Here is a 23748-nt window from a genome sequence, read left to right on the forward strand (position 1 = left end):
CTCCCCATGTGCTCCACCACCAGCTTTTCTGACCACACCGTCTGCAGGTCCATGTATTTATCAGTAGACTCTCCTTCTTCACACTTAAGGAATGTAGTCCTGTAACTGTCAGGTTTTCTTCATAGCCCGGTTCTTGTTTCTGATTTTCTGATCTTTGATGGAACTGTGTCCATTTTTTCTGTTAGATTCCTAGAGAAACAAGCGAATACTTATTTCTGACCCGCTTTCTCCACTGAGTGTCTTTCTGCTTGCCTCTTGTCTTTTACCTGCCTTAGCAGAAACCCGTAAGGCACCGACAATGGTCTCTCCATTGCAGTTCCCAGCCCCCCTCAGCTGACTCTGATAACCAAAGTCCATGCACTGAGAGCTGGGAAGCACTGTGCTCTTTCAGGTAGCCCTGCTCAAAAGCCTGGTTTGTTGTTTTTCAAGTTTTAATAAACTCACTTTAGGAAACTGCAAACAAATGCATGAGCCGAGAAATGTCTGGGATGAGTACTGAGGCTCCGGCGTAACAAGTGTGACCCTCCCTGTCCCTCTTCCTCCGTGTTACTTCAAAGCAGATCCCAGACTATGAGACGATCCACCCATTAGGAAGGCATTTTAGTGGCGCAGTGGCCTGCCCACCCGATGCCTCCCAGGTTGATTATGCTCTGCCCACCCCATGTGTCCAAGGTTGCTTTTCCACCTTTACTGAAGAAATTGCAGCCTCGTGAGAGGCTCCGACTGTGCTGAATGCCAGAGACTTAGCTCCATGCCCTGACGCTCACGCCACACTTCTCTCTGTGAAGACCACTCCTCTGGTTCTCCATGACCCACTGTATTAATTCATCGGGAGTCTGAGAGTCTGCCACGTGTCAGGATTGCAGAATGGTTTTGTGTGTGTGTGTGTGTGGGGGGGGTACTGACGTCAGTCTTACAAGTATCCTGAGGTAGACCACATTTCGACTTTCAACAGACTCACTTGTGCTAGAGTGGGAGCCGTTAGGACACAGGTTGCTGAACCCCACCTGCAGAGTTTCTGACTCAGTGGAATTGGGGGGAAGGGTTGAGAATTTACATTTGCAGTAAGTGAGGGTGAGGCCAATACTGCTGGTTTAGAACCCTTGGTGTAGACGCAAGGTGCTTCTGCCATCTGGTGGACAAAGAGGTTACTGCACCAAGGAGGGACGACATAGAAGTTAGCAAGCCAGGGACTGTTTCTGTCACAGTGTATGAGTGTCTGTATGTGTGACAGTGAGTGACTGTGTGAGTGTCTTATACAGAGTATGAGATATAGTTACCATCTCGTTGTATCTGTCCAAATATTAGCTGATGCTTCTACTCTAAAACAGATATCCATGCGACTGGCATTAAGGATGAACCCCAGCAGGAGTTCAGGCTCGGTGGAAACTAATAGAATTGAGACAACTTTTAACAGACATGCAGCTGGCTGCAGAATGGGCAGGTTATGGGCTGATAGGTTTATGGGCTGATAGGTATAAACTGTTAAGTGTTTGACTTCCCCATAGGGTTTGTCTCACAGGCAACCTTCCTTGATTGGCCTGTTGACTTCTAACAAAGTGCTAATACCCAGTGAATTACCTACCTCTTTGAGAGGTGCTCGCAACTGCAGTATTGTTTGATCCAGAGAAGTGAAGTAGAAGTTGGTGAGATTTTCTGGCTTCCCAGACTCTTGATCAGGCATATTAACTGGCTTTCTGTTTTGGTGATAAATTCTATGACCAAAGCAACTTACAGAAGAAAGAGTTTATGTTAAGGTTCCAGAGGTTTAGAGCCCATAGTGACAGAGACATCACACAGCAGGCATGGCAACCGCAGTGGGAGCTGAGAGTGGAGAGCTCACATCTGGAACCTCAGGCAGGAAGCAGAGTTGACTGGGGATGGTGTGTGGCTTTTAAAACCTCCAAGCCCTCCCCCAGTGACACACTTCCTACAGCCAGCCCCACCTCCCAAACCTACCCAGACAGCCACCAGCTGGAGAACGAGCATTCAGACACCCAAGACTGGGGGGAATATTTCCCACTCAAACCCTCACAAAATGTAGGATGGCAGAGCCATCTCTCACTGCCCGCCAATCCTGCCCAAGACAGCTGGTATGCCCGCCTCTCTGCGTGTGTCTGTGTCACTTGGCCTGGCTTTGCCTGCGGTTGGCACGACTGTCCTTGATTTGTCGTTTCCTTCAGACTGAGAGAGAAAGAGGGTGCTATCACCACACCTCTTTCTGGTGGAGAACAAGTCTCTTATACAGACAAGGCTAGAACGTCTACTGTGTGGATTCTTTCATTCTGGTGCCCAGGAATACTGGGCTGCAACAAAGAATGGCAAACGCTGGCTCCCAGCCCCAGCTCGCCTGTAATTCCGTTACACGTGAACTCCGTTAGCGCAGAGTTCTCCTTAGCGTCACGTTTGGGGCTACCTGCGTGGGATAAAATGCCGAGCTCAGATGTGAGTTTGAACCAATCCGGAGTCAAGGCACAATAACAAGCAATGCTCTAAATCACCTCGAATAATTAATGAGATTTAGGATTAAGTCCAACTACAACAAAATTGAATTTGCAACTGAGACTTCCCTAATTGTGGTATTTCCAATCTTCTGAAAAGACCTAATTCAGTCATTTAGGAGCTAATTATCAAGAGGATTATCTAAGGCTTTACAGTCTCTCATCCCTTCCTGTAAGGCTGGTAATATTTGAAGTCCTCAGGGGTTAGCAGATTGTGGGAAAAATAAGCGGGGCCATGCAAGGGGCTGCAGCCACTGGCTACCCGGGCATCCTAGAGATACAGGAGATGGAGGGAGTGGGTAGGGCCTAGAGGAGAAAGAGGAACCACTGGTTCTTTAAGTCAGCTCAGATTGTGTTGGGTACTATTAGGACACATCAGAACAAAGTGTGCCCTGTGGTTCCTCTACCTCTTATTTACCCTCTGCCTTCCCCTAGACCCCAGACGTGCCTGCTTTGGTCTGTCCTACACTTTAAAAAGTACTTCACGGGATGGAGAGATGGCTCAGCGCTTAAGAGCACTGACTGCTCTTCCAGAGGTCCTGAGTTCAATTCCCAACAACCACATGATGGCTCACAACCATCTGTAATGGGATCTGATGCCCTCTTCTGGTGTGCCTGAAGATAGCTACAGTGTTCTCAGATACATAAAATAAATAAATATATCTTTGAGAAAAAAAGTACTTCACACATTCCTGATTTTATTAATTTGACTCAGCTGAAATATTAGAGATGTGTTTGTACCCGTTAAAATTTATGCCGACATGGGCCAGGTGTGGTAGTACAGTCCTTTGATCCCAGCACTTGGAAGTCAGAGGCAGGCAGATTCCTCTAAGTTCTAGGTCAGCCTGGTCTACAGGGAGTTCCAGGACAGCCAGGGCTACACAGTGAGATCCTGTCTGGGGGAAAAATATATGTGTTCTGATATAACGTGCTTAATGGCTTTTCCCAGTATCTTATTGGTTTGCTGTTTTTGCCCCCAGATTTGTCTTGTGTGAGCTGCATGCCGTATCTTCTAGAACTAAATGCTTCTCAGAACAAGCTGACTACCTTCTTCAATTTCAAACCACCCCAAAATCTCAAGGTATACTTATCAGTACACTAATCACATCCGGTAAGTGGTTGCCACCGCACTTGAACGATGTAGAGAGAGCTAACGGAGAGGGCAGATGCAGACTACGAGTATGGGTGTCTCTGCATTGGAACACAGACAAGTGTCTGTATAGCCGGCCTTGCCAAAAGATGCTCCAGCAACATAACCTCGAGAGCTTTGCTGAAAACTTATGTTCAAAGAGCAGCTTCCTTCTGTTTTCTTGGACATATGTCTTGTCCCGTCCCGTCCCGTCCCGTCTCCTCTCCTTTCCTCTCCTCTCCTCTCCTCTCCTCTCCTCTCCTCTCCTCTCCTCTTTTCTTTTCTTTTCTTTTCTTTTCTTTTCTTTTTGGATTTTCAAGACAGGGTTTCTCGGTGTAGCTCTGGTTGTCCTGGAACTCACTCTGTAGACCAGGCTGGCCTCAAACTTGTAGAACTCTGCCTGCCTCTGCCTTCCAAGTGACTGAGACTAAAGGTGTTCACCACCACTGCCCACCCATTTTACTTTCTTAGGTTAAAAATAGGATTTTAATTGATTATTATTTCTTTGGTTTGGAGACGTAGGTCTTGTTGTGCAGTTCCAGTTGGCCTTGAACTCCTTCCCTTCCTGCCTCAGGCTCCCGGAAGCTGGGAGCTCAGGCATGAGCCACCACACACAGCACCTTTGCTCTAAGTAGCCATGGCTGTTGTGTTTCTTTTGTTACAGCAGCATAAGTCTATCTGAAAAAGTGATAATGTTTTCCTCTTGCCTATCCAACTTTGGCTTTTTAGTGAAACGATGCTTTTATTACGAGTCGGCTGGCTCGGCCCAGATAGTCATCACGTTCAGCAGTGCAGGCTCTCTCAGTCTGGCTGCTTTTGTTCCCCTCAGTGTTTGACGGCAGCCTGCAGCACGGCACACGTGGGAACAGCAGCATACAGCACCCTGTGCTGTTAGAGCCCCTGCAAGCCTTGTGTAGGCTCCCGTGTAGCCTGGGAGGTCAGACCTCCATAGAGAGCCTTTGGCAGCAGTTGGCACCGCAGCTTCCAGTAAGGCCTGGTTAGCAGGGTTTCTCTCAGCCTTTGACAGTGACTAGTGCTAGAATTCCAGGGCATGTGGTAGCTGACTCTGGACCCTAAAGACTTGACAGGGCTCTGGAACTCTTCAGTGACAGTGGCCAGCTGTTTCCATTCTCTGGCTCTTCCAGCCTTCCAGTCTCTGTCGGCTTCAGCCTCTGTTCCCTGTCTCCCCTAGTTTCTTTGGTCACCCTATTCCTGCTCTGACCATTCTCTCAGCCGGCCATGCTGCCTCTTCTTCAGCGATCAAGCAGCCTGATGCCCACATGACTGCCACCTTTTGTCACTTGGCTCGTTAGCTGTACAGCAATTGCTGCCATTGCTTTGATGCTTCTTCTAATATTGCTGCTCCCTGTCTCTGTTGCTGCGTTCTTCACGTCCCTGGCTCACCCCCAGCAAAGACTTTGTTGGGCCTGTCGCTGTATGTAACCAGTGGAGCCAGCACAGGAGCCAGCTTGCTCCTGGAACCTGAACAACTGGCTCTTAGAGCCAGAGAAGGAGTGTTGGACCAATCACAGCTCACCTTGCATGCAAATGAAGGGTTGTGTTTGCACCAGTGAACAGCCTTCCTACTTCCCCACCAGTTAGAGCAGTCTCCCAGCTAGGCCATCAGGGAAGTGAGCCTCCTCTAACCTAGGTGGAGATGATGGCAAGGCCATCCAGAGTTGTGACGACAAAAACAAACAAACAAAACAAAAAGGTATGGTGTAAAAGCGAAGCAGCCCTGGCTGAAGCTGTGCCTTTTGTAAGGCTTCTAAGGGTTGCTCAAAATGGCTGGTGCTGGCATAAGGATAGGCTGACTGGCTGGCTGCCTAACGTTTCTTCTGTCAAGGTGGCCGGGCATCACAAGAGAGTCTGACAGCTGTCAGTTAGGGGGCCAGATTGTCCTATCCCCTACCTCTTACCTTGCTACAGAAAAACATCCACCAGAAGGAATGCTTATAAGAAGAATTTTATGAACTTACGATCCACACACCTGTGATTTTAAATAGAGCGTAACAGAGCTTACCACCTGAGCTGTGCCCCAGAGAGAGGCGGGGGCCTCCTCCTCACCACCTCCATGTTTGTCTCCTGTACTTGTTTTTGAGCTTGGTCTTTGAAGGCAGGAGTGAATCATGTATGGATAGTGGTTTGGGAAAGAGTTAGCTATGTGTGGAGAGCCATTTCTCCTGCTCCCAGGGGTGCCCAGGTCACCTGCGGTTCTAACTGGGCAGTTTGGTGGGAGCTGTGTCTAAGTTTAAGCTTCCTGGTCCAGCTGGCTGTCATGGCGACTGCAGCATGCATGGGCCATGCTGTGAGAGGTCACAGGGTGCTGGTTTCTAGGCCTCTAGGCCTTTCACCACTGGGATCACTTGGGGGAACTTAGATCCCATTGCCAGAATATCTGATTTAGGAAGCTCAAGGAAAGGCATGGATGGGGTTTTGGACTTGATAAATAGCCCCCAGATGAGCCCAATATTCTAACCAATTGGAGAACCATTGTCCAAGAACATGGGCTAAGCTTCCTTCTGTTAGTCTCAAATATTTAACAAAAACATTATTTTAAGGAATGAACGGACAACTCTTACCTTTTATTTTAGATTTATTTTGTTTCTAAACCTAGTTAACTTAGATCCAAAGTCTTCTAACTTAGGCCTGGACCAAAATGAAAGTCTATTTAGAATCAAGAATTTGGCATTCTCCATACTGACGTCAAAACACTGTGGTCTTTTCTGTAGTTTCCAGTCATTCTGTCATTGTGCTTTGATCAACACACACGCACACTCACACACACATGCACACACAGACAGACAGACAGACACACACACACACACATTGACAGAGAGAGACAGAGACAGACACACAGAGACAGATAGACACAGACACACAAACACACAGTCACACACACAGAGGCAGACACAAACACAGACACACACACACATACAGAGACAGACACACACATAGACACAGAGACACACAGACTCTCTGTCTCCCTCTGTGTGTGTGTGTGTGTGTGTGTGTGTGTGTGTGTGTGTGTGTGGTGTGTGTGTCCCGTCCCCTCCTGGGCAATATTCCTTTGTCCAGAGAGGCCGCCTCAGATGCCTGTCTGTACTCAGCAGGGGCTCTGAGCATATCGGGAGCAGCATTTGCAGAGTTAAACAGCTCAGTCTCCTCAGCTGCCCTTTTTGCTTTGCATCCCAGGGAAGTAGGTCACAGGAGAAGCCTGACCCTCCCCTCAGATGTTATTCTAGGAGTTTCTTCTCACCCCAACCCCCTCTCCAGAAGACCTTGCAAGTCAACCAAACAAACCACATGTTCCACCTTCAGGGGTCTCACTTCTTGGGGAATTTATATCCAGTCTCCCAGAGAAGTACTTGCTGTGTCCCAGACAGCCTCCAATGAGGTCCGTCCAATGCTAGGGCGCCTGCGCAGTCCCATGCTAAGGCTTTCTGCTGACTTCAATACACTGTCTTATTTAATCCAACAAAGCTGCGAGCCTGCGGATACTGGCCTATCTGTGGATGACATCACCAAAGCACACAATGGTTGAGAGTTTTGCTTCAGCTGCGGAGGGAGACGGAAGGGCCACCAAGAGTCCAGGGTCCACCGTTTTCTAGAAAACAAGCTGAAATAGAACAACTCCCTCACACACTTGAGAAGACTGGCTTCTTTCCCCTGTAATACTGGCAAAGCTTGTTCCATCAACAAGAGAAAGCATGCATTTCCTTTGTAAGGGGCAGAACTTTGTACTTACATGTTTGTGTGACTTGAAACATTTTGATCTCAGGGCCGAAGAGCTGGCACAGTGGTTAAAATAAATAACTTTTCATATATTTGATCTCAGTAGATGAAACTGTTCATTTGATTTGGTGGGTGTCTTATATGAACTGTAGGTTTCAATGGGAATCATAGGAAAAAAAAATAACCTTTTTAAATTGCTCAAAAACCTAATATCACAGATACATAGAAGACATGGTGCTGACATACAGCCTTGACTCAGGCATGTGTGCATGCTGTGTTATGGCGTAAGAATGGAAACACCTGTTGTATATAAGGCTTTACTTCCAGTCGATCGCTATTACATAAAAGCAAAGAGGGTGAATGTTGAACTCTGTTTCTGCCATGCCATCTTGGCTGATGTCATACCATGCCTTTCCCATACCCCCACCTCCCCACCCGATGTGTGCAGGCCGAAGTTTCCATTTGGATTCATGTCGCCAAAACTGCTGATGTCACACTCTCCTCCTTCCGGTGCTGTGCAGCACTGGCTCTCTGACGGTGTAGTCCTCCCTTCCCATTAGAGCTGTAACTGTCCCGGCCAGTGGTCTATCCTTGCCTCACAGGGCTTTCTAGGATTTAGTCCACGAAACCATAATCTTAGTTTGGGGGAAGTGCACTCACTGATTTAAAGCGCACAAGAGGGGCCGTGTTTATTCAGTATCTGCCTGATGACCTTCCAGAAGGAGATTGTAGCATCCTCATGGAGTGTTCAATATATTGTTTCAAAATTCTTGAGTTTTCTTGCTATTTTTTAAAGTTTTTTTTTTTTTCTAGTAAATGAAATTAGGCAAGGCTATTTATTTAATTGGTTAGTTTGTTTCTAGTCTCATTCTAGACTAGGGTCAATGGATGTTGCTGACAAATGCCTGTCTAAACGACTCATTTTAAGAAAGGATATTAAGCAGAAGCCCGAGGGCTCATAAGGACTGCTGCCCCGACAGTCAGGGGTGGCATGTGACAGTGTCTGGCAGACAGAAGAAGAAGATGCGCGTGCACAGATGGGAAGTGAATGTGGTCTGCTGGGTATTAGAGAAAACTGGGGACATGGTGCTATGGGTGAAGCTGAATCCTGAAGGAAGAGACCAAGGAAGCTTGAAGTACAGCTGAGAAGGAAAGAGTGAGCGGGGCACGGCGGCTCACGCCTTTAATCCCAGCACTGGAGGCAGAGGCAGGCAGATCTCTGAGTTCGAGGCCAGCCTGGTCTATTGGTGAGTGAGACCCTGGAGGCCACAGGAGGGAGGGAGAGGGAGGATCAGATTTCGGATCAATCCTCCGGGCCATGAAGAAGACTTTCCTCCCCAGTTCCTTCTCAAGATGGTGACAGTTAGGGTCCAGGTTAGAAAAGACAGAGGAAAAAACAAACAAACCAACAACACAAGACAGAGAGGGGGTTGCTGGGTTTGACTCTAGTGCACCTGCAGGAGTCGATTCTAAGCCTGTGTCCAGAAGCCTGTGTTCTCTTCTGCTCTTAAACACCGTAGTGAGCCTGACGGGAGACAACATGTAACCTTCTTTCTCTTTTTGTCACCAGAAGGTGGATTTTTCCTCCAACCTGATTTCCGAGATGTATGACCTGTCAGCGTACCATACTCTCACTCAACTAATTTTGGACAGTATCCTTTGAATGTGGGAAGGGGAGACGATGGTGAGTGGCCCCACTGAAGAGGCTGTCACAAACGACATGGAAAGGCACCAGAGAAGTGATTCCCGGAAGAGTGTGACTCATGTAACTAAGAATAGGCAGTCATAGAACAAAGATTGCTCTTGATTCTTGAACTAAAACAAAGTTCTGTCTAAGGAACGTGTTTCTTCAGCCTTACTTAAGCCTTTGTCTTATTTTACACAAATTCAGAGTCTGAAAACTTAGATTTATCATCAGGAAAATTAGTAGTTATTCTACAGAGGAATTCATACTTCTGCTTTTAAATAAAGCAAGGTGTCTTAGTATTTTACCTGTCTATCTGTCTGTCTGTCTGTCTGTCTGTCTCTCTATCTACCTACCTACCTACCTTTCCTACTGGGGACATGCTTGGTTAAGTGCTCTACTACAGACCTATACCTCCAGCCCTTTGAGTATATTTAAAACATGTTTAACTCAAAACAGAAGAAAAGTCCAGTTTTTGATGTGCAGGTTCCTTCAGGAAGGATCATGCATGCATGCATTGCACGAGTCAGGCTCCCATGCAAACAGAATGCCAACTTCAGCTTGTGTCACCTAAAGAGTTAACTGAAGATCTGTGAGTCTAATGAGCTTGAGTCTTCTTTACACCAGGGACTGATGCTCTCTGGGTAATAAGAGAGCAACGCCTTCTGTTGCTCAGCAAGTATCCTCCTCTCCACTTGAGAATTGTGGGGGTGGGGGTGGGGCAGAATGGAGGCTGAGTTGATTACCCCTGAGTGTCTCATTCCAGGGATGAGGCAGCAGCCTGTTTGTGTAAGTCTGAGACTTCAGGAGTGGAGATTTTGGAGATGTATTTTGTAGAGAAAGGCTTTCTCCCAGGTGGAGTGCTAGAACACAGCCACACTCCCTTTTGAACTGTAATACAGATGTCAATAATCAGGGAGTGAGCAGTTAGGTGGTGCTCATGATCAGCCCAATGGAGACACCAGATAGGAATTTAAACAAAATGTTTCCATGGCAAATCAGACACACACACACACACACACACACACACACACACACACACACACACATCTTCCTGTGGAACCCTGACTTCATGCTTGACCATCTTGTGTACTGAGTGTTCAGAGAAGGGGAACTCAGGAGCCACCTGGCCCAGAAATTCACTCATCTCTGGTCCACAGGGACCAGCATAGCATAGCTTGGAACTGTCTAGAAATCCAGATCCTTGGCCTCTGCCCAAGGCCTCTTTGAACCAAGTATCTAGACAGTGTGAGTACACGTGAAAGCTAAGAAGCTGACTGTACCCTCGAGCCTTGCCTGTCAGAAGAGGCTCAGCACTCAGAGGCCCTTCCCAGGCCTCAGGGTACCCAGAGAGCAGCGTAGAGTCCGGCATGGACAATGGTCGCTCCGGAACCATAGCTTCCGTGTGCAGCCCAGAATTGCCAAAGAAAACAACTCTCACACTGTAGACGCAAAACATTTCTACCACGAGGGTTTTAATTTTTAAAATAAATTTAGCTTTCCATGTGCAAAAGTAAAACATTAGCACTCTGTACATGTCGAATAATATAGTGACGTCATAAAGAAAGAAGCCAGCTTTCCTTTTTTAGTGCTGACATTCGGCATAGCAGTCCGGTCTCACCATTGACAAACAAAGAGAAGTAATTGTTAAGTCAAGATGAATGGAAATCCAGAACATAGGCAGATAGAGTGTATCATGTTTGCAAACCATGTATGAAAAACTACAGGGACAAATAGCCAAAAAAACTAAAGCAAACCAAACCAAACCAAAAAAACCCACTCTTCTTGAGCCGTTACACAAATATTTAATATTAAAAATTCTATAAATTCCATAAATATATATATATTTTTGCTTTTCCTGTGAAGAAACTCAAGTGATCTGAAAATTTTAATGAAATCTATCACTCTTTTAATTTTTTATTACATTCTGTAACTTATTTTGTGTACATGCATGTTTGTGGGTGCACACAGCACAGTGTCTGTCTGGAGGTCGGAGGACAACTTTTGGGAGTTCTCTCTCTCCACCATGTGGGTCTCAGGAACCCAACTCAAGTCATCAAACATGGTGACAGGTGCCTTTAGGCATCTTTGCAGCTCCCAAATCTAGTGTCTTTTCCCAACCCAACCCAGGAAACTAGAAATACGGGGTTCTCTCTGTGTGCGTGCTCTCTCTGTGTGTGCTCTCTGCAAAGGTAGTCGAAGCACACTCATCTAAAAATGGCAGCTGCTGGGAAGCACACAGAGCAAGAGAACCCCTTTGTAACGTGCCTGTGCTTCTTGAAACTAGCTCATCCTCTCGGAGAAGACAGCTGTGAGTTTTCTTACGAAGGTGAGTATCTGCACTCACTAGGACCTGGCGCTGCCGACTAGTGCCAAGTTGATCATGAGTGTGCCTGGTGGAGGCTTGCGGAAGAGCGCTTGCTCACTGTGGTGTTGGCTGTAATAGCAAGAATGCAGACACACCGAGTGCCCATCAGGAAGGGACGCTGTCCATCAATCATGCTACTGTCAGGTAATAGCGAATGTTACAGCGTTGGCGGCGACGGAGCAGGGGCACCAGCGGGCTGCAGCAGAGAGGGGTATTTAAGAACTCTTTCTGACCTTACTTTACTTTTGTGTTTGTGAATATTCTGCCTGCGTGTATGTAGGTGCACGGTGTGCGTGTATGGTGCCTGTGGAGGTCAGAAGAGGGTGGCTTGCCCCCTGGAATTAGAGTAACAGATGTTTGTTGGCCTTCATGTGGTGCCTGGGTCCTCTGCAAGAGCAACAAGTTCTCTATCCCAGAGATGAATTTTAATAAAAGTAAATACAATCTAAGTACAAAGTGGAAAAAGACAACTCAGGATAGTAAGCGATTTGTTTTGTTTTGTGTTGTTTTTTTTGGGTTTTTGTTTTGTTTTGTTTTGTTAGATTATTTCATGTAAGTGAGTACACTGTTGCTGTCTTCAGGCACTCCAGAAGAGGGCGTCAGATCCCATTAAAGATGGTTGTAAGCCACCATGTGGTTGTTGGGAATTGAACTCAGGACCTCTGGAAGAGTAGTCAGTGCTCTTAACTGTTGAGCCATCTCTCCAGCCCCTATAGTAAGCATTTTTGAGAGGAATATACATAGATCAAACAGGAGAGATGTGTGGTATGGGTGTGTGTGTGTGTATGTGTGCATGTATGCACGTGTGCACATGTGCGCTTTAGGACAGGTTCACGGTCTTGTATATGCTAGGCTACGTTCTACAACAGAGCCAAAATCCCAGCCCCCTTATATTTTTAAACGTAAAAATAAGCTTAACAGTCCATTTTATCTAAGAATTAAAAGCTGGGTTTCTTTTTATTTGTGTGTGCGTGAGCATGGATGTGTGTGTATGCCTTCCTTTCTGTTTGTGCATCACATGTGTGCAGTGTCCACAGAGGTTAGAAGAGGATACCCTGGAACTGGAGTTATAAGCTGCCCAATGTGGGTGCTGGGACTCAGGTCCTGGGCAAGAACAGTACATATCCATAACCATGAGCCCCCTCTCCAGCCCCAAACCCTGGAAAGTCTTAATTGAGTCATTTGAAAATAATATAAACCAATTATGCTTGTAATGTAAAGTGATTATGGTAGTTTGTGTTAATATCTTGAACTACATTGTTAACTACAAGGTGTCAAATTTTCAGTTTATCATTATTAGATTATTTTGTCCTTCCCTGTGTAGATAATTGATAATTAATTGACGAGCATCCTAAATTACAAGATGAGAAACCAAGTCAAGGTAAATGTACTTATTATCAAGTAGAGATGTAGTTTATTCTTTACCTTACCAAGTCTTGACTGGTTGTTGAAAGTTAAAAACAGGATTTGTAGAATTTAAAATCTGGACAGGATTTTCGAGGTCACCCAGACTAATCATTATTTTATGTATTTTATGGAAAAGGAGCCAGAGACCCAGGGAGGGCAACACCTTTCTGGAGCTACCTGGTAAGCAGCCGATGAGAGCGTTTGCTCTTCTGAAGCCTCTTAGTTTGCTCACTTTGCAGTGCGCTGAGCACTTACGACTTTTCTAATGCTACCATCTAAGTGATGTGCACATGTCCTTCCTCCTCGAGATTTACTCTGGTGGCAAGAACCATTTTTCACTGGTAAGGTGACAGAGAGCTCTCAGGATTGGTTGTGATTAAAGCCGTCACCACAGGTCTCTCCACTAAGAGAATGGTGATGGATTTCGGCATTTTTTTTTCTTAGTAACTGTTTTCTGTGCACCCAAACCATATTTTATGATTGTAGACAAATGAATAAGAGCAAATGCTGAGCTAGTGAATAATTCATGTCAAGCGTTTATGAACTACTGACAGCATTGCCGAAATGTAAAAATATATTGTTGGGTTTCCTAGACCTCAGCCGTGGCTATGCTTAAACGCCACAGGGCTCCTTCACTTGGTTTCCAGAACAATCTAAAATTCCACTGAAAATGATTTATTCACAAGAATGGCAAAACTTCAGAACTGGAAAGCAACCGTGATGAGTTTGAGTTCTTGGAGTGTTTCTCCTGATAGCCCTCTTTTAATATTATAATGCACCTAAGAGGATTGATCCAGTAAGCTAATTCATCGGAATAGTTTAGTGACTTATCAGATTGTACTTCTTCTTATCAACAACTCCCAAGACCTCAGAAAGAACATGAAAGATTATGCTAGGAAGAAGGGCAAGAAAGGAAGAAGATGGGAGATGTGAAGGAGTGGCTAGCGGGGAACTCAGAGCTCAGCACAACCCAGTCACGTGTACTGATTGGAATCACCACACGCAGTGACACTTAATGTGACTGTTGGAATAAGTAGGGGGAAGAAGCAGGTGACAGTGTGGCCATTCCTGGGGAGTGTGTTCCAGGACTCCTCAGATGCCCAGGCCACAGATGCTCAAATCCTTGTGTATAATGAGTTAGATGCTGTCTCAAACATCATTATGCCATATTGCTAGGGAATAATGACAAGGGAAGAGTCTGCATGCTTCGATGCAGTTGTATGGTTTTCGCATCAAGTTTTCCATTATGTAGTAGATTGAATGAAAGGCTGTGGAATCCATGCAGATGCAGGGCCAGCATATCCTTTACTTGCGAACCTAACCTAGGGTGCCTGGACGTCCTTCTGTGTCAAGGGGAGTGAAACATGGGAGGTGGGAGGCAATGGTAGGATGTGAGCACTGATCTCAACAGGAGTGCTTGTTAGATCTCTTACTCTGTAAAACACCTTGAGCATTGAGTGGAACCTGCTGGAGCCTGGGCTGTGGTTGCAGTAAGGTGCCCTCATTTCACCTCCTTTCTGGAGGTCCCAGGGGAGCTGAGGCTGCGTCTGGGGTCTCAGAAACAAGCTTCAAATCCCTGGCATCACTGTCACTGCTAGGATTCCTGTCTTTGAGCTCCCCGCCCTTGCCTGCCCATTGCATCCAGTTACTCTGCTGGGCTTTGGAGCATCCTCCTCTCGGTGGGAACAAAGCTTCCAGGACACGAGTGTTCTGAAACAGGCTTAGACACTCCGTTCTCCCTGATGCTGAGCAGATGGCTATTTGAAGTTTCCATGGCTTAATTTTTGTTGCCAACGATTGCTCGCTGCAAAGATATTTCATACACAGCTGTGGGAGATAATTTAATCTCTTATTTCCTATATTTCATGTTCATCTTTCATGAGAGTCCATATTCACAAAGAGCTGGCCTTTATTCTATTTCCAAAAAATCATTGTTTAGCCAGCCCAAAGAAAATGGGATCTGAGAGATAGTGTTTGTGAGTATCTGTTTGCATGGTGGTTTTGGCAGAGACCTTGCTCATAGGAGATTTGAGATGGCACATTGGACACTGCAAAAACTGTTTCTGCCCATGGGTGAGATCTGGAACCAATAAGGGAGACCTAAAAATTTCTGCTACGTTTGGTATCATGTCTTTGTCCAGCTTTCTTGTTTATTTCTTTCCCTAATACAGGTCTTTTTTGGATTAGATTCTAGCCTTGAGTTATCCATTTCCATGCTAAGAGTTAGAGGACGGCCGCATGTGATTGTAATTTAGTGATGATATGAGTGCCTTCTGATTGGGAGAATAGCTCATTCACACCCTTTTAAAAACAACTAAAATTGTTCTTTGACAGCCTGCATGTATACAGTGCGTCCTGGCTGTTTCTATCCCCACCCACTCTCATCTCCACCCTACCCCTGTCTTACTTACCAGACCGCTTTCCTTCACTCATGTATTTTCATTCTGTTTTGTAACTCACTGAATTTAACAAGGGCTGTCTGTGTGGTCATGGATTTAAAACTATCCATTGGAGCCCGGTGGCTCATCAGTGAGTACATAACTCAGCTTTGGAGCTGCAGTTTTTTGGGCACAAGATAAACTTAAAATGTGATCGGCGAGAACAGAAACCACAAATGATGTTAGCCTTCCAGCTTTCTCTATATGAATGAGAGAAGAGAAGCCAATACGAATTGGAAGGACTGCTCCCTTCTATGAGAGGGTGGTGGCCTTACTACTTGCTCCAGAGGACACCTACAAGGTGATAAAGCCCCATTCCCATTGCCTCAGCAGGATGAGCGTGTCTTCCAAATCCCTGTCTGAGAGGAGCCCCATGGTTTCTCGTGGACATCGTTAACTAACAGAGGGCAGCATGCACAGCCCAGGAGGCAGCTCTGAACTGCTGTTTCCTCCCATAGTTTAAATGAGTCACATAGAGACGCACGCGCTATTCCTTTATCATTCTATGGAATTGGTATTTTATCTATATGAAAAACATATCAAGATTTGGGGCTTATCCTGTGTGGGGTACATAACATTCCCTTATTTAAACTCTTGTCTGATTTTTCTAGTGATTATTTAACCCTGATTTAGTGTGTGTGTGTGTGTGTGTGTGTGTGTGTGTGTGTGTTTTCCAAGGTGCTTGTGTGAATGTCAAAGGACCACTTTTAGGAATTGGTTCTCTCCTTCCATTATATGGGACCTAGAGATTGAACTCCGGCTACTCATGTTTTTACCTGCTCAGCCAACACCCTGGCCCAAACTGTGTGTGTGTGTGTTTGTGTGTGTGTCATCTTTCCAAAAACTTTGAATAACATTTTCCTTAAACATAGTCATCACGTACAGACAACGAGATAGAAGAAATCACTGGGCTAGAGAACTGCATCAGCCTGACCCACCTTAGTCTGGCTGGCAACAAGATCACTACCATCAAAGGCTTAGGGACATTACCCATCAAAGTGCTTTCTTTGGTGAGTCCAACATGACATCATTCTTTGTAGAAGTGGTGAATATTGTTTAAGAAGTGTTTGAATTGTGACTGCTTAGAATTTTTCTTTGCTCCTTATGGTGTCTGGTATGCATGCATGTCTGCCCCCCACCCTTTTTCCTCCCTCCCTCCTCCTACCCCCACCCCTTCTCCTTCTCTTGTTTCATCTGTCTGTGTGTTTCATCAATAGTCCATGTTCAAGTAAAGCCAGTTCCATATTTGGTATCCAGGGTAAAAAAAAATTTAGACAGTTGATTTTCTATGCTGTGAAAGAAGGTATATTTTTACAAGTAGTTTTTAATATATATTTCATTGGTAAAAATAACATCTGTGCTAGAGAGCATGTTTATTGCTGCTCAGCCTTTACTGGACATAAATGGACCACGAAATGCTTCCTAGCCACTGAACTCAGGCAGCCCATCATACACAAATGTGTGCTAGTCTCCTGCTCTAGGAGTTGTAATTTGTGCTGAGAATAAAAACGTAGTTCCTGTCAGAAAGATTCCATCTGATTACCGTTTCCCAAAGAAAGTGGCTTTTTCAGCCCTATGGCATGCCCCAAGACCAAAACTCAAATGCAAATGGAGACTGTTCACCAATAAGATTCAAAGATACACATGATAGTTATAAATTAACGATCCGGGTTACTAGTATCTGAGAGAGGGTGCTGATGTTGTTTATATACATATTTTTCTTTCTTTCTTTTCTCCTCCCTCTTAGCCTTAGGTTCTCTTGGCCTTTATTATACCCACCAGAGGGTAGGCAGGAAGCATTTCATCATGGCGTGCATCTTAGTAATGTTATGTCTCTCTCACAGGAGAGTGTTTAACATGAATTAATGAATTGGGTTATGTGTACATTTTTTTAAAATTTAAAATTATTTTTTTATTTTTTACGTATGAGTGTTTTGCCTGCATGAATATCTGTGTACTGCTTTCATGCCTAGTGCCATGGGAGCAAGAAGAGGATGTAGAATCCCCTGAAACTGGGGTTACAGACAGTTGTGAGCTACCATAGTTGTGAGCTGGGAATTAAACCTGGAAAAGTGGCTAGTGCTCTTAACTGCTGAGCCATCTCTCCAGCCTCTTGCGCACATTGTTTACATACACGTAGAAATTCTTTACTTAACCATAGATCACTGATGCTTGGTTCCTCTTAAAGCTCAAAATGCTATCTAAAGACTCCTCTAGCCCTCCATAAAATTTAGTGAGGGCAGAGGGCAGGCATTCTCCTACCATATATACAGAGGTTTCATAGCTCACCTGAGATTTTATGTTTTCTGCCTGCTAAGACATGCTAGCAAAATGTCAGTGAAGGAGAATCTAATAAATTAGATATAAAACTTTCAGTTATAAAATAAAGTCAATCACATTGGAAAATTTCAACTATCTAAAGAGTAGTTGTTAGTATATTGCTATTTTGCTCACCATTTTGAAATTTCTCAGAAATTTATCTTCTCTCCCCTCTCCCCTCTCCCCTCTCCCCTCTCCCCTCTCCTCTCTCTCGTTATATTTTACCATATTGGTTGGAACTTGCTATGAGGACCAGGCTGGCCTTGAACTTGTGATGATCTTTTTGCCTCTGCCACCTGATTGCACTTGATTGCAGCTGTGAGCCTCCACTGCAGACTTTTCCATGTGTCTCGTCTGTATTGACAGTCCCATCGACCTGCAGTAGAGTGGAAAGACATGAGTGTTACGGGGGTGGGGGACAGTTATTATTAAAACAGTGCATTCCTTTTTTCCTGCTCTTCAATAACCACACGCCTGCCACTGACACTATCACTTTTTACCATTTTTGTTTTCTGCCAACAAATGAGATAGATTGCTCTAGTCCCTGCACCCAGCACCCAGGATAGACTAGAAAACACAGAAAATGCTCTTACTTATTTTCACTGAGATTCTGAGAATTGAAAAATTGTTTTTCCCAAATTTGAATAAAATTTATAACCTAAAATGATATACGTTTGCTTCAGGAGTTTTTCTTGACTTTATTTTTAACTCATGGAATCACAACATAATGTGCTTTAGCGATTGGCAAGGAATTTAGTTTGCAGCATAGCAAGAAGAGCAGTTCACCTACAAACACTTGCCCTTCTACCTCTCTGGGACCTGTAAAAGCTGGCAGGGGAACCTCACAGCGTGCCAGTGGCCACTACATCCTTATTAGAACACAGAACATAGTGACACTGTACTGCAAACTTCACTCTGTCAAAGTAAAAGCCAGTTGGGTCTTCCTGACACACTGGTAAATGGGGAATATTTTCTAATTTAATTTACTTCAAACAAAACAGCTTCTCTCTAACAATGGTGGTTTTTTTTCTTTCTTTCTTTTTTCTTTTCTTTTTTCTGCTATTCACTTGTGAGGCTGGAAGCACTGCGCAGAAACTTCATGTCCACACCCAGGAGTGAGCCTTTGGGTTCTCAGTGCTAGACAAAGGCACTTCCTAGCTGGTTTTCAACCAGCTATTCTGTGCTTCTCAACTTGTCTCAGTCTCTTCCCTTTTATGACCACAGACTATCTAATTAAACTTTTCTGTGCCTCACTCTGCTCAGACCATCTACCACTTTGAAAGCCATCAGAGACACTGAAGAATATTACATCTGTCTTGCACATAGAAAACGCTTCAGAGTCCTTTGGGGGAAAGTGTATTGTATATAGATTGGATATGCGGGCAGTATTTGAATGGGAGGCTGAGCCCTCATTTCAATACATTAAATTGATGATGGTGAGCTCAGCGTGGTCACTCTCCTCTTTTCACTTTTTATAACTTTTTTGAACTTTAAACAGGAAAATTTGATTTCACTTTGGCAAATAAGGTTATGGGTTTTTTTTTCTTTTTATTACATTTTTCCAGCATATAGAGGTAAAAAGAATAGTATAATAAACCCTCGTAGGCTATAACCTACCTTTAAAGATTATTAACATTCTATTATGATATTTTAAGGGCTATAGAGTTACCAGTGAGCACAAATCTGGCTCATTATTAAAATGAAATTTTATGAAGAATAGGCTGAAAATGAGCTCTTGCTATTCAATGTGCCATGGAACATTTACCAGTGAAAATATTCAGATTAAAGGGAATACATTAATTTAATTTTTCAGTTCTTAAGTCAATCTTGAAAGTATTGAATGGTTTTTGTTTGTTTCATTCTGTTTTTGTTTTTGTTTTTTGAGGCAGGGTCTCTCTATGTAGTCCTGGATATTCTGGAACTTGCTATGTAGACCAGGCTGGCCTTGAACTTAAAGAGATCCCCATGCCCCTGTGTCACCTCACTCAGCCAGAAAGTTTAGAATGTTTTAAGGCTAGGTAAGACATAATGTTAGCCGAAAAATTGACATTATGAACTTAAGAGATCCACCTGCCTCTGCATCACCACATCAGGCCCGAGGGTTTTGAATGTTTTAAAAGGGTAGGTAAAACATAATACTAACCAAAAATTTGAAATTATTCTTTATGACAACTTTGGACTCAAACCAGAGGTTAAATTTTACTATGACATTTTCCTGTTCCTTAAAACAAAGGAGCCAAGTAATGAAGAGTATGTTGGAAATATTCAAAAATGGAAATTATTCTTATTACTGCTATTGCCCTGGGTGTGTGGAGACTGAGGAAGTGGACAGCCGTTTGGGTACGGGAAACTTCCTCCTATTCTCATTGCCGGAGAAATGCTCATCTGTGAATTATTGAATCTGCTGTGATGACTACATTCTCACCCAATTTAGTCTCGGTGTTTTCCCATACTGGCATTCTTACATGGTGTCCAAGCTGCTCAGACCTGAAAGCAGAAGTGACTTGGTTATATCTTAGAATTAGGACTACACAGTTCTGTCATACACCTTTGGTTAAGGGAGGTCATTATAGGCTAGTGCAGGTTAAAGAGGAGGCACTATGCAAGCGCAGAAATAGCCAGACTCTACCGAGTCAGCCATCACCACCGACTTTGAGATGATGTCACTTTAGACTGTGTCTGTGGACAAGGTGTCTGTGAGTTACAGTATTGGTTTACTGTGATGATGCTAAAAGAGTGTGCAGATCCATGTCGTGTCTTTAGAGACCACAGTCAAGCTGAACTGATGTTCGGGTTTCAGGTGTGTGTCTGAGTTTCTTTCCTAGTGGCACTGATAAACAGCTTCGACAAAGCAACTGAAGAGTGTTTCCTCAGCTCACAGTTCTGGGTCACAGCCCATCATAGCAGGGATTGAGGAAACATGTCTAATGGGATTCACAGAATTCACAGAAGCAGAGAGCAATGAATTGGTGCCTGTATGTGAGTACTTAGCTCCTTCTCTAGGATCCTCTGCCTAGGGAATGCTGGTGCCCACAGTGGATGCGGCTTCCACTTCAATCAACATAATCTATATAATCCATCTCAGACATGCCCACAGGCAACCCATCTCACCAATCTTTTCTTTTTTTTTTTTAAATTTTTTATTAGGTATTTAGCTCATTTACATTTCCAATGCTATACCAAAAGTCCCCCATACCCACTCACCCCCACTCCCCTACCCACCCACTCCCCCTTTTTGGCCCTGGCGTTCCCCTGTACTGGGGCATATAAAGTTTGCGTGTCCAATGGGCCTCTTTTTCCAGTGATGGCCGACTAGGCCATCTTTTGATACATATGCAGCTAGAGTCAAGAGCTCCGGGGTACTGGTTAGTTCATAATGTTGTTCCACCTATAGGGTTGCAGATCCCTTTAGCTCCTTGGGTACTTTCTCTAGCTCCTCCATTGGGAGCCCTGTGATCCATCCATTAGCTGACTGTGAGCATCCACTTCTGTGTTTGCTAGGCCCCGGCATAGTCTCACAAGAGACAGCTACATCTGGGTCCTTTCGATAAAATTTTGCTAGTGTATGCAATGGTGTCAGCGTTTGGATGCTGATTATGGGGTGGATCCCTGGATATGGCAGTCTCTACATGGTCCATCCTTTCATCTCAGCTCCAAACTTTGTCTCTGTAACTCCTTCCAAGGGTGTTTTGTTCCCACTTCTAAGGAGGGGCATAGTGTCCACACTTCAGTCTTCATTTTTCTTGAGTTTCATGTGTTTAGGAAATTGTATCTTATATCTTGGGTATCCTAGGTTTTGGGCTAATATCCACTTATCAGTGAGTACATATTGTGTGAGTTCCTTTGTGAATGTGTTACCTCACTCAGGATGATGCCCTCCAGGTCCATCCATTTGGCTAGGAATTTCATAAATTCATTCTTTTTAATAGCTGAGTAGTACTCCATTGTGTAGATGTACCACATTTTCTGTATCCATTCCTCTGTTGAGGGGCATCTGGGTTCTTTCCAGCTTCTGGCTATTATAAATAAGGCTGCTATGAACATAGTGGAGCATGTGTCCTTCTTACCAGTTGGGGCATCTTCTGGATATATGCCCAGGAGAGGTATTGCTGGATCCTCCGGTAGTACTATGTCCAATTTTCTGAGGAACCACCAGACTGATTTCCAGAGTGGTTGTACAAGCCTGCACTCCCACCAACAATGGAGGAGTGTTCCTCTTTCTCCACATCCACGCCAGCATCTGCTGTCACCTGAATTTTTGATCTTAGCCATTCTGACTGGTGTGAGGTGGAATCTCAGGGTTGTTTTGATTTGCATTTCCCTGATGATTAAGGATTGAGATTCCCTTCCCAAGCACTATGTTTGTAGTAAAAATTAATGGAAAAAGGAGTCTATGAACTTGAAAAAAAAGCAAAGAGGAGCATATGGGAAGGTTTGGGGGAAAGAAAGGAAAGGGAAATGATATGATAATCTTAAAAATAAATGAAGTAATTTGAAAAGTCAAAGCACTAATATCATTATATCATGCATTTTTAAAGCTTTTATCAGTTAGTTGCCTGGCTTTCCTACTGACTTAAAAGTTTATGCTGATGATGAAAATATTAAGATACTAAATGAAAATACTACCTTTTGGCCTTTTAGATAGAAAATCTAGGATTTTCTTCTTGGGTATCTATGTAGACAATTAGATAGGCGAATGATGGAAATGGGGGTGAGGCAAGAACAGCTTATTGGTTTGGCTTTACTTTTAGTGAATTGGGGACCATGTCCAAATGTGAACATTTGCCACTACAAGTTTTCTTAGCCATTGCTTTCAATGAAAAAAACTGTATTTTATCCATTCTAGAGTAACAACATGATTGAGACCATCACAGGTCTGGAGGAGCTGAAAGCCTTGCAGAACCTGGACCTGTCCCACAATCAGATCAGCAGCCTCCAGGGCTTGGAGAACCATGACCTCCTGGAAGTGATTAACCTGGAGGATAACAAGGTTGGTAATGTAGGGCGTGATTTCAGGAAGCGGACTGCAGGCTGCAGGGCAGGGCGTGGTTTCAGGGGCTTCAGGAAGTTGGCACATTGGAGAGTTGGCCCAAAGACTTCACATTGACTTTTGTTTTTTTACGATTTATCTATTTTAGATATGAGTACACTGTAGTTGTCAGACACATCCCATTGAAGAGGGCATCAGATCCCATTACAGATGGTTGCCAGCCACCATGTGGTTGCTGAGAATTGAACTCAAGACCTCTGGAAGAGCAGTCAGTGCTCTTAACCTCTGAGCCGTCTCTCTAGCCGTTCACATTGGCTTTTCAAGGACATTACATGAAACGGCCTCTTAGGAATGCTGCTCTAGCAAGTTTCCAGGGAATAGTTCTTGGAGTATGACTTTTTTAAAAACTCAACCATTTTAAACCCTTGACGATTCTTACTTACATTGTTTTAAAGGTTCAGACTGTCATCGGGTGTGTGTAGTTTTCTGAAGTTGTTATGACCATGCAGCATTCTCTGTAGAAAAGGAGCATCGGGAACTTTTGAAATGTCCAAGCAAGAAGAGGCAAAGAGAATATCCACAGGCTAATGTCTCCTCTTGTCTACACTCAGAGGAAAATGACTGTTGGTGGAGAAGGCTTGTGAGGGGAGGGGTACCACTAAAAAGAATACAGAGCTTCAGTTAGCGGCAAGGCAAAGGGATGAAGTCAAAGATCTATTAATACCACTAAATGGGGTTAACTGGATTTTCTTTTGGTGATGGTGGTAGTGGTTGTAGAGTTGTGGATATTGAGACAAGGTCTCAGGTAGTTTAAGCCAGCCTTAAACTTGCTATATAGCCAAAGTCAGCTTTGAACCATTGATCCTTCTGCTTCCACCTCCAAGGTGCTAGAATTTATAGACAAGAGCCACCAGCACTAGTTAGCAGTAGTGGTCTTGAGAAGTGCTGGGAATGGGTTTTTAATGTTCTTACCACAAAGATGATACACTTTAGAAAATTAGCTATGTTTAGCCCTTACAAAATGTGCATATATTTGAAAGTATCATGCTGTATCTGTTAAATATATACAGTTGTATCTGTAATTTAATAAGTGTAAACACCACAGGAAAGGCTTAACCATAAAAATTAAACCAGAAAAAGAAGAGACATAGAAGTGATTCCTTATATACTGCTGGTA

The 23748-nt window shown here is 44.2% G+C and overlaps 1 protein-coding gene across 3 annotated transcripts in view; it reads left to right on the forward strand.

Moving 5' to 3' along the window:
* Window positions 1–23748, forward strand: part of Lrguk (leucine-rich repeats and guanylate kinase domain containing) — a 104790-nt gene that overhangs the window by 10679 nt on the left and 70363 nt on the right. For all 3 annotated transcript variants that reach the window (XM_006506713.4, XM_006506714.4, NM_028886.1), the window contains exons 4-7: window positions 3482–3582; window positions 8936–9017; window positions 16148–16272; window positions 22428–22571. In XM_006506713.4, the coding sequence (XP_006506776.1) occupies window positions 3482–3582; window positions 8936–9017; window positions 16148–16272; window positions 22428–22571 (452 nt within the window). The remainder of the gene's footprint in view (window positions 1–3481; window positions 3583–8935; window positions 9018–16147; window positions 16273–22427; window positions 22572–23748) is intronic.

The sequence above is a fragment of the Mus musculus genome, chromosome 6, assembly GCF_000001635.26.
Source record: "Mus musculus strain C57BL/6J chromosome 6, GRCm38.p6 C57BL/6J".
In the NCBI taxonomy this organism is placed as follows: domain Eukaryota; kingdom Metazoa; phylum Chordata; class Mammalia; order Rodentia; family Muridae; genus Mus; species Mus musculus.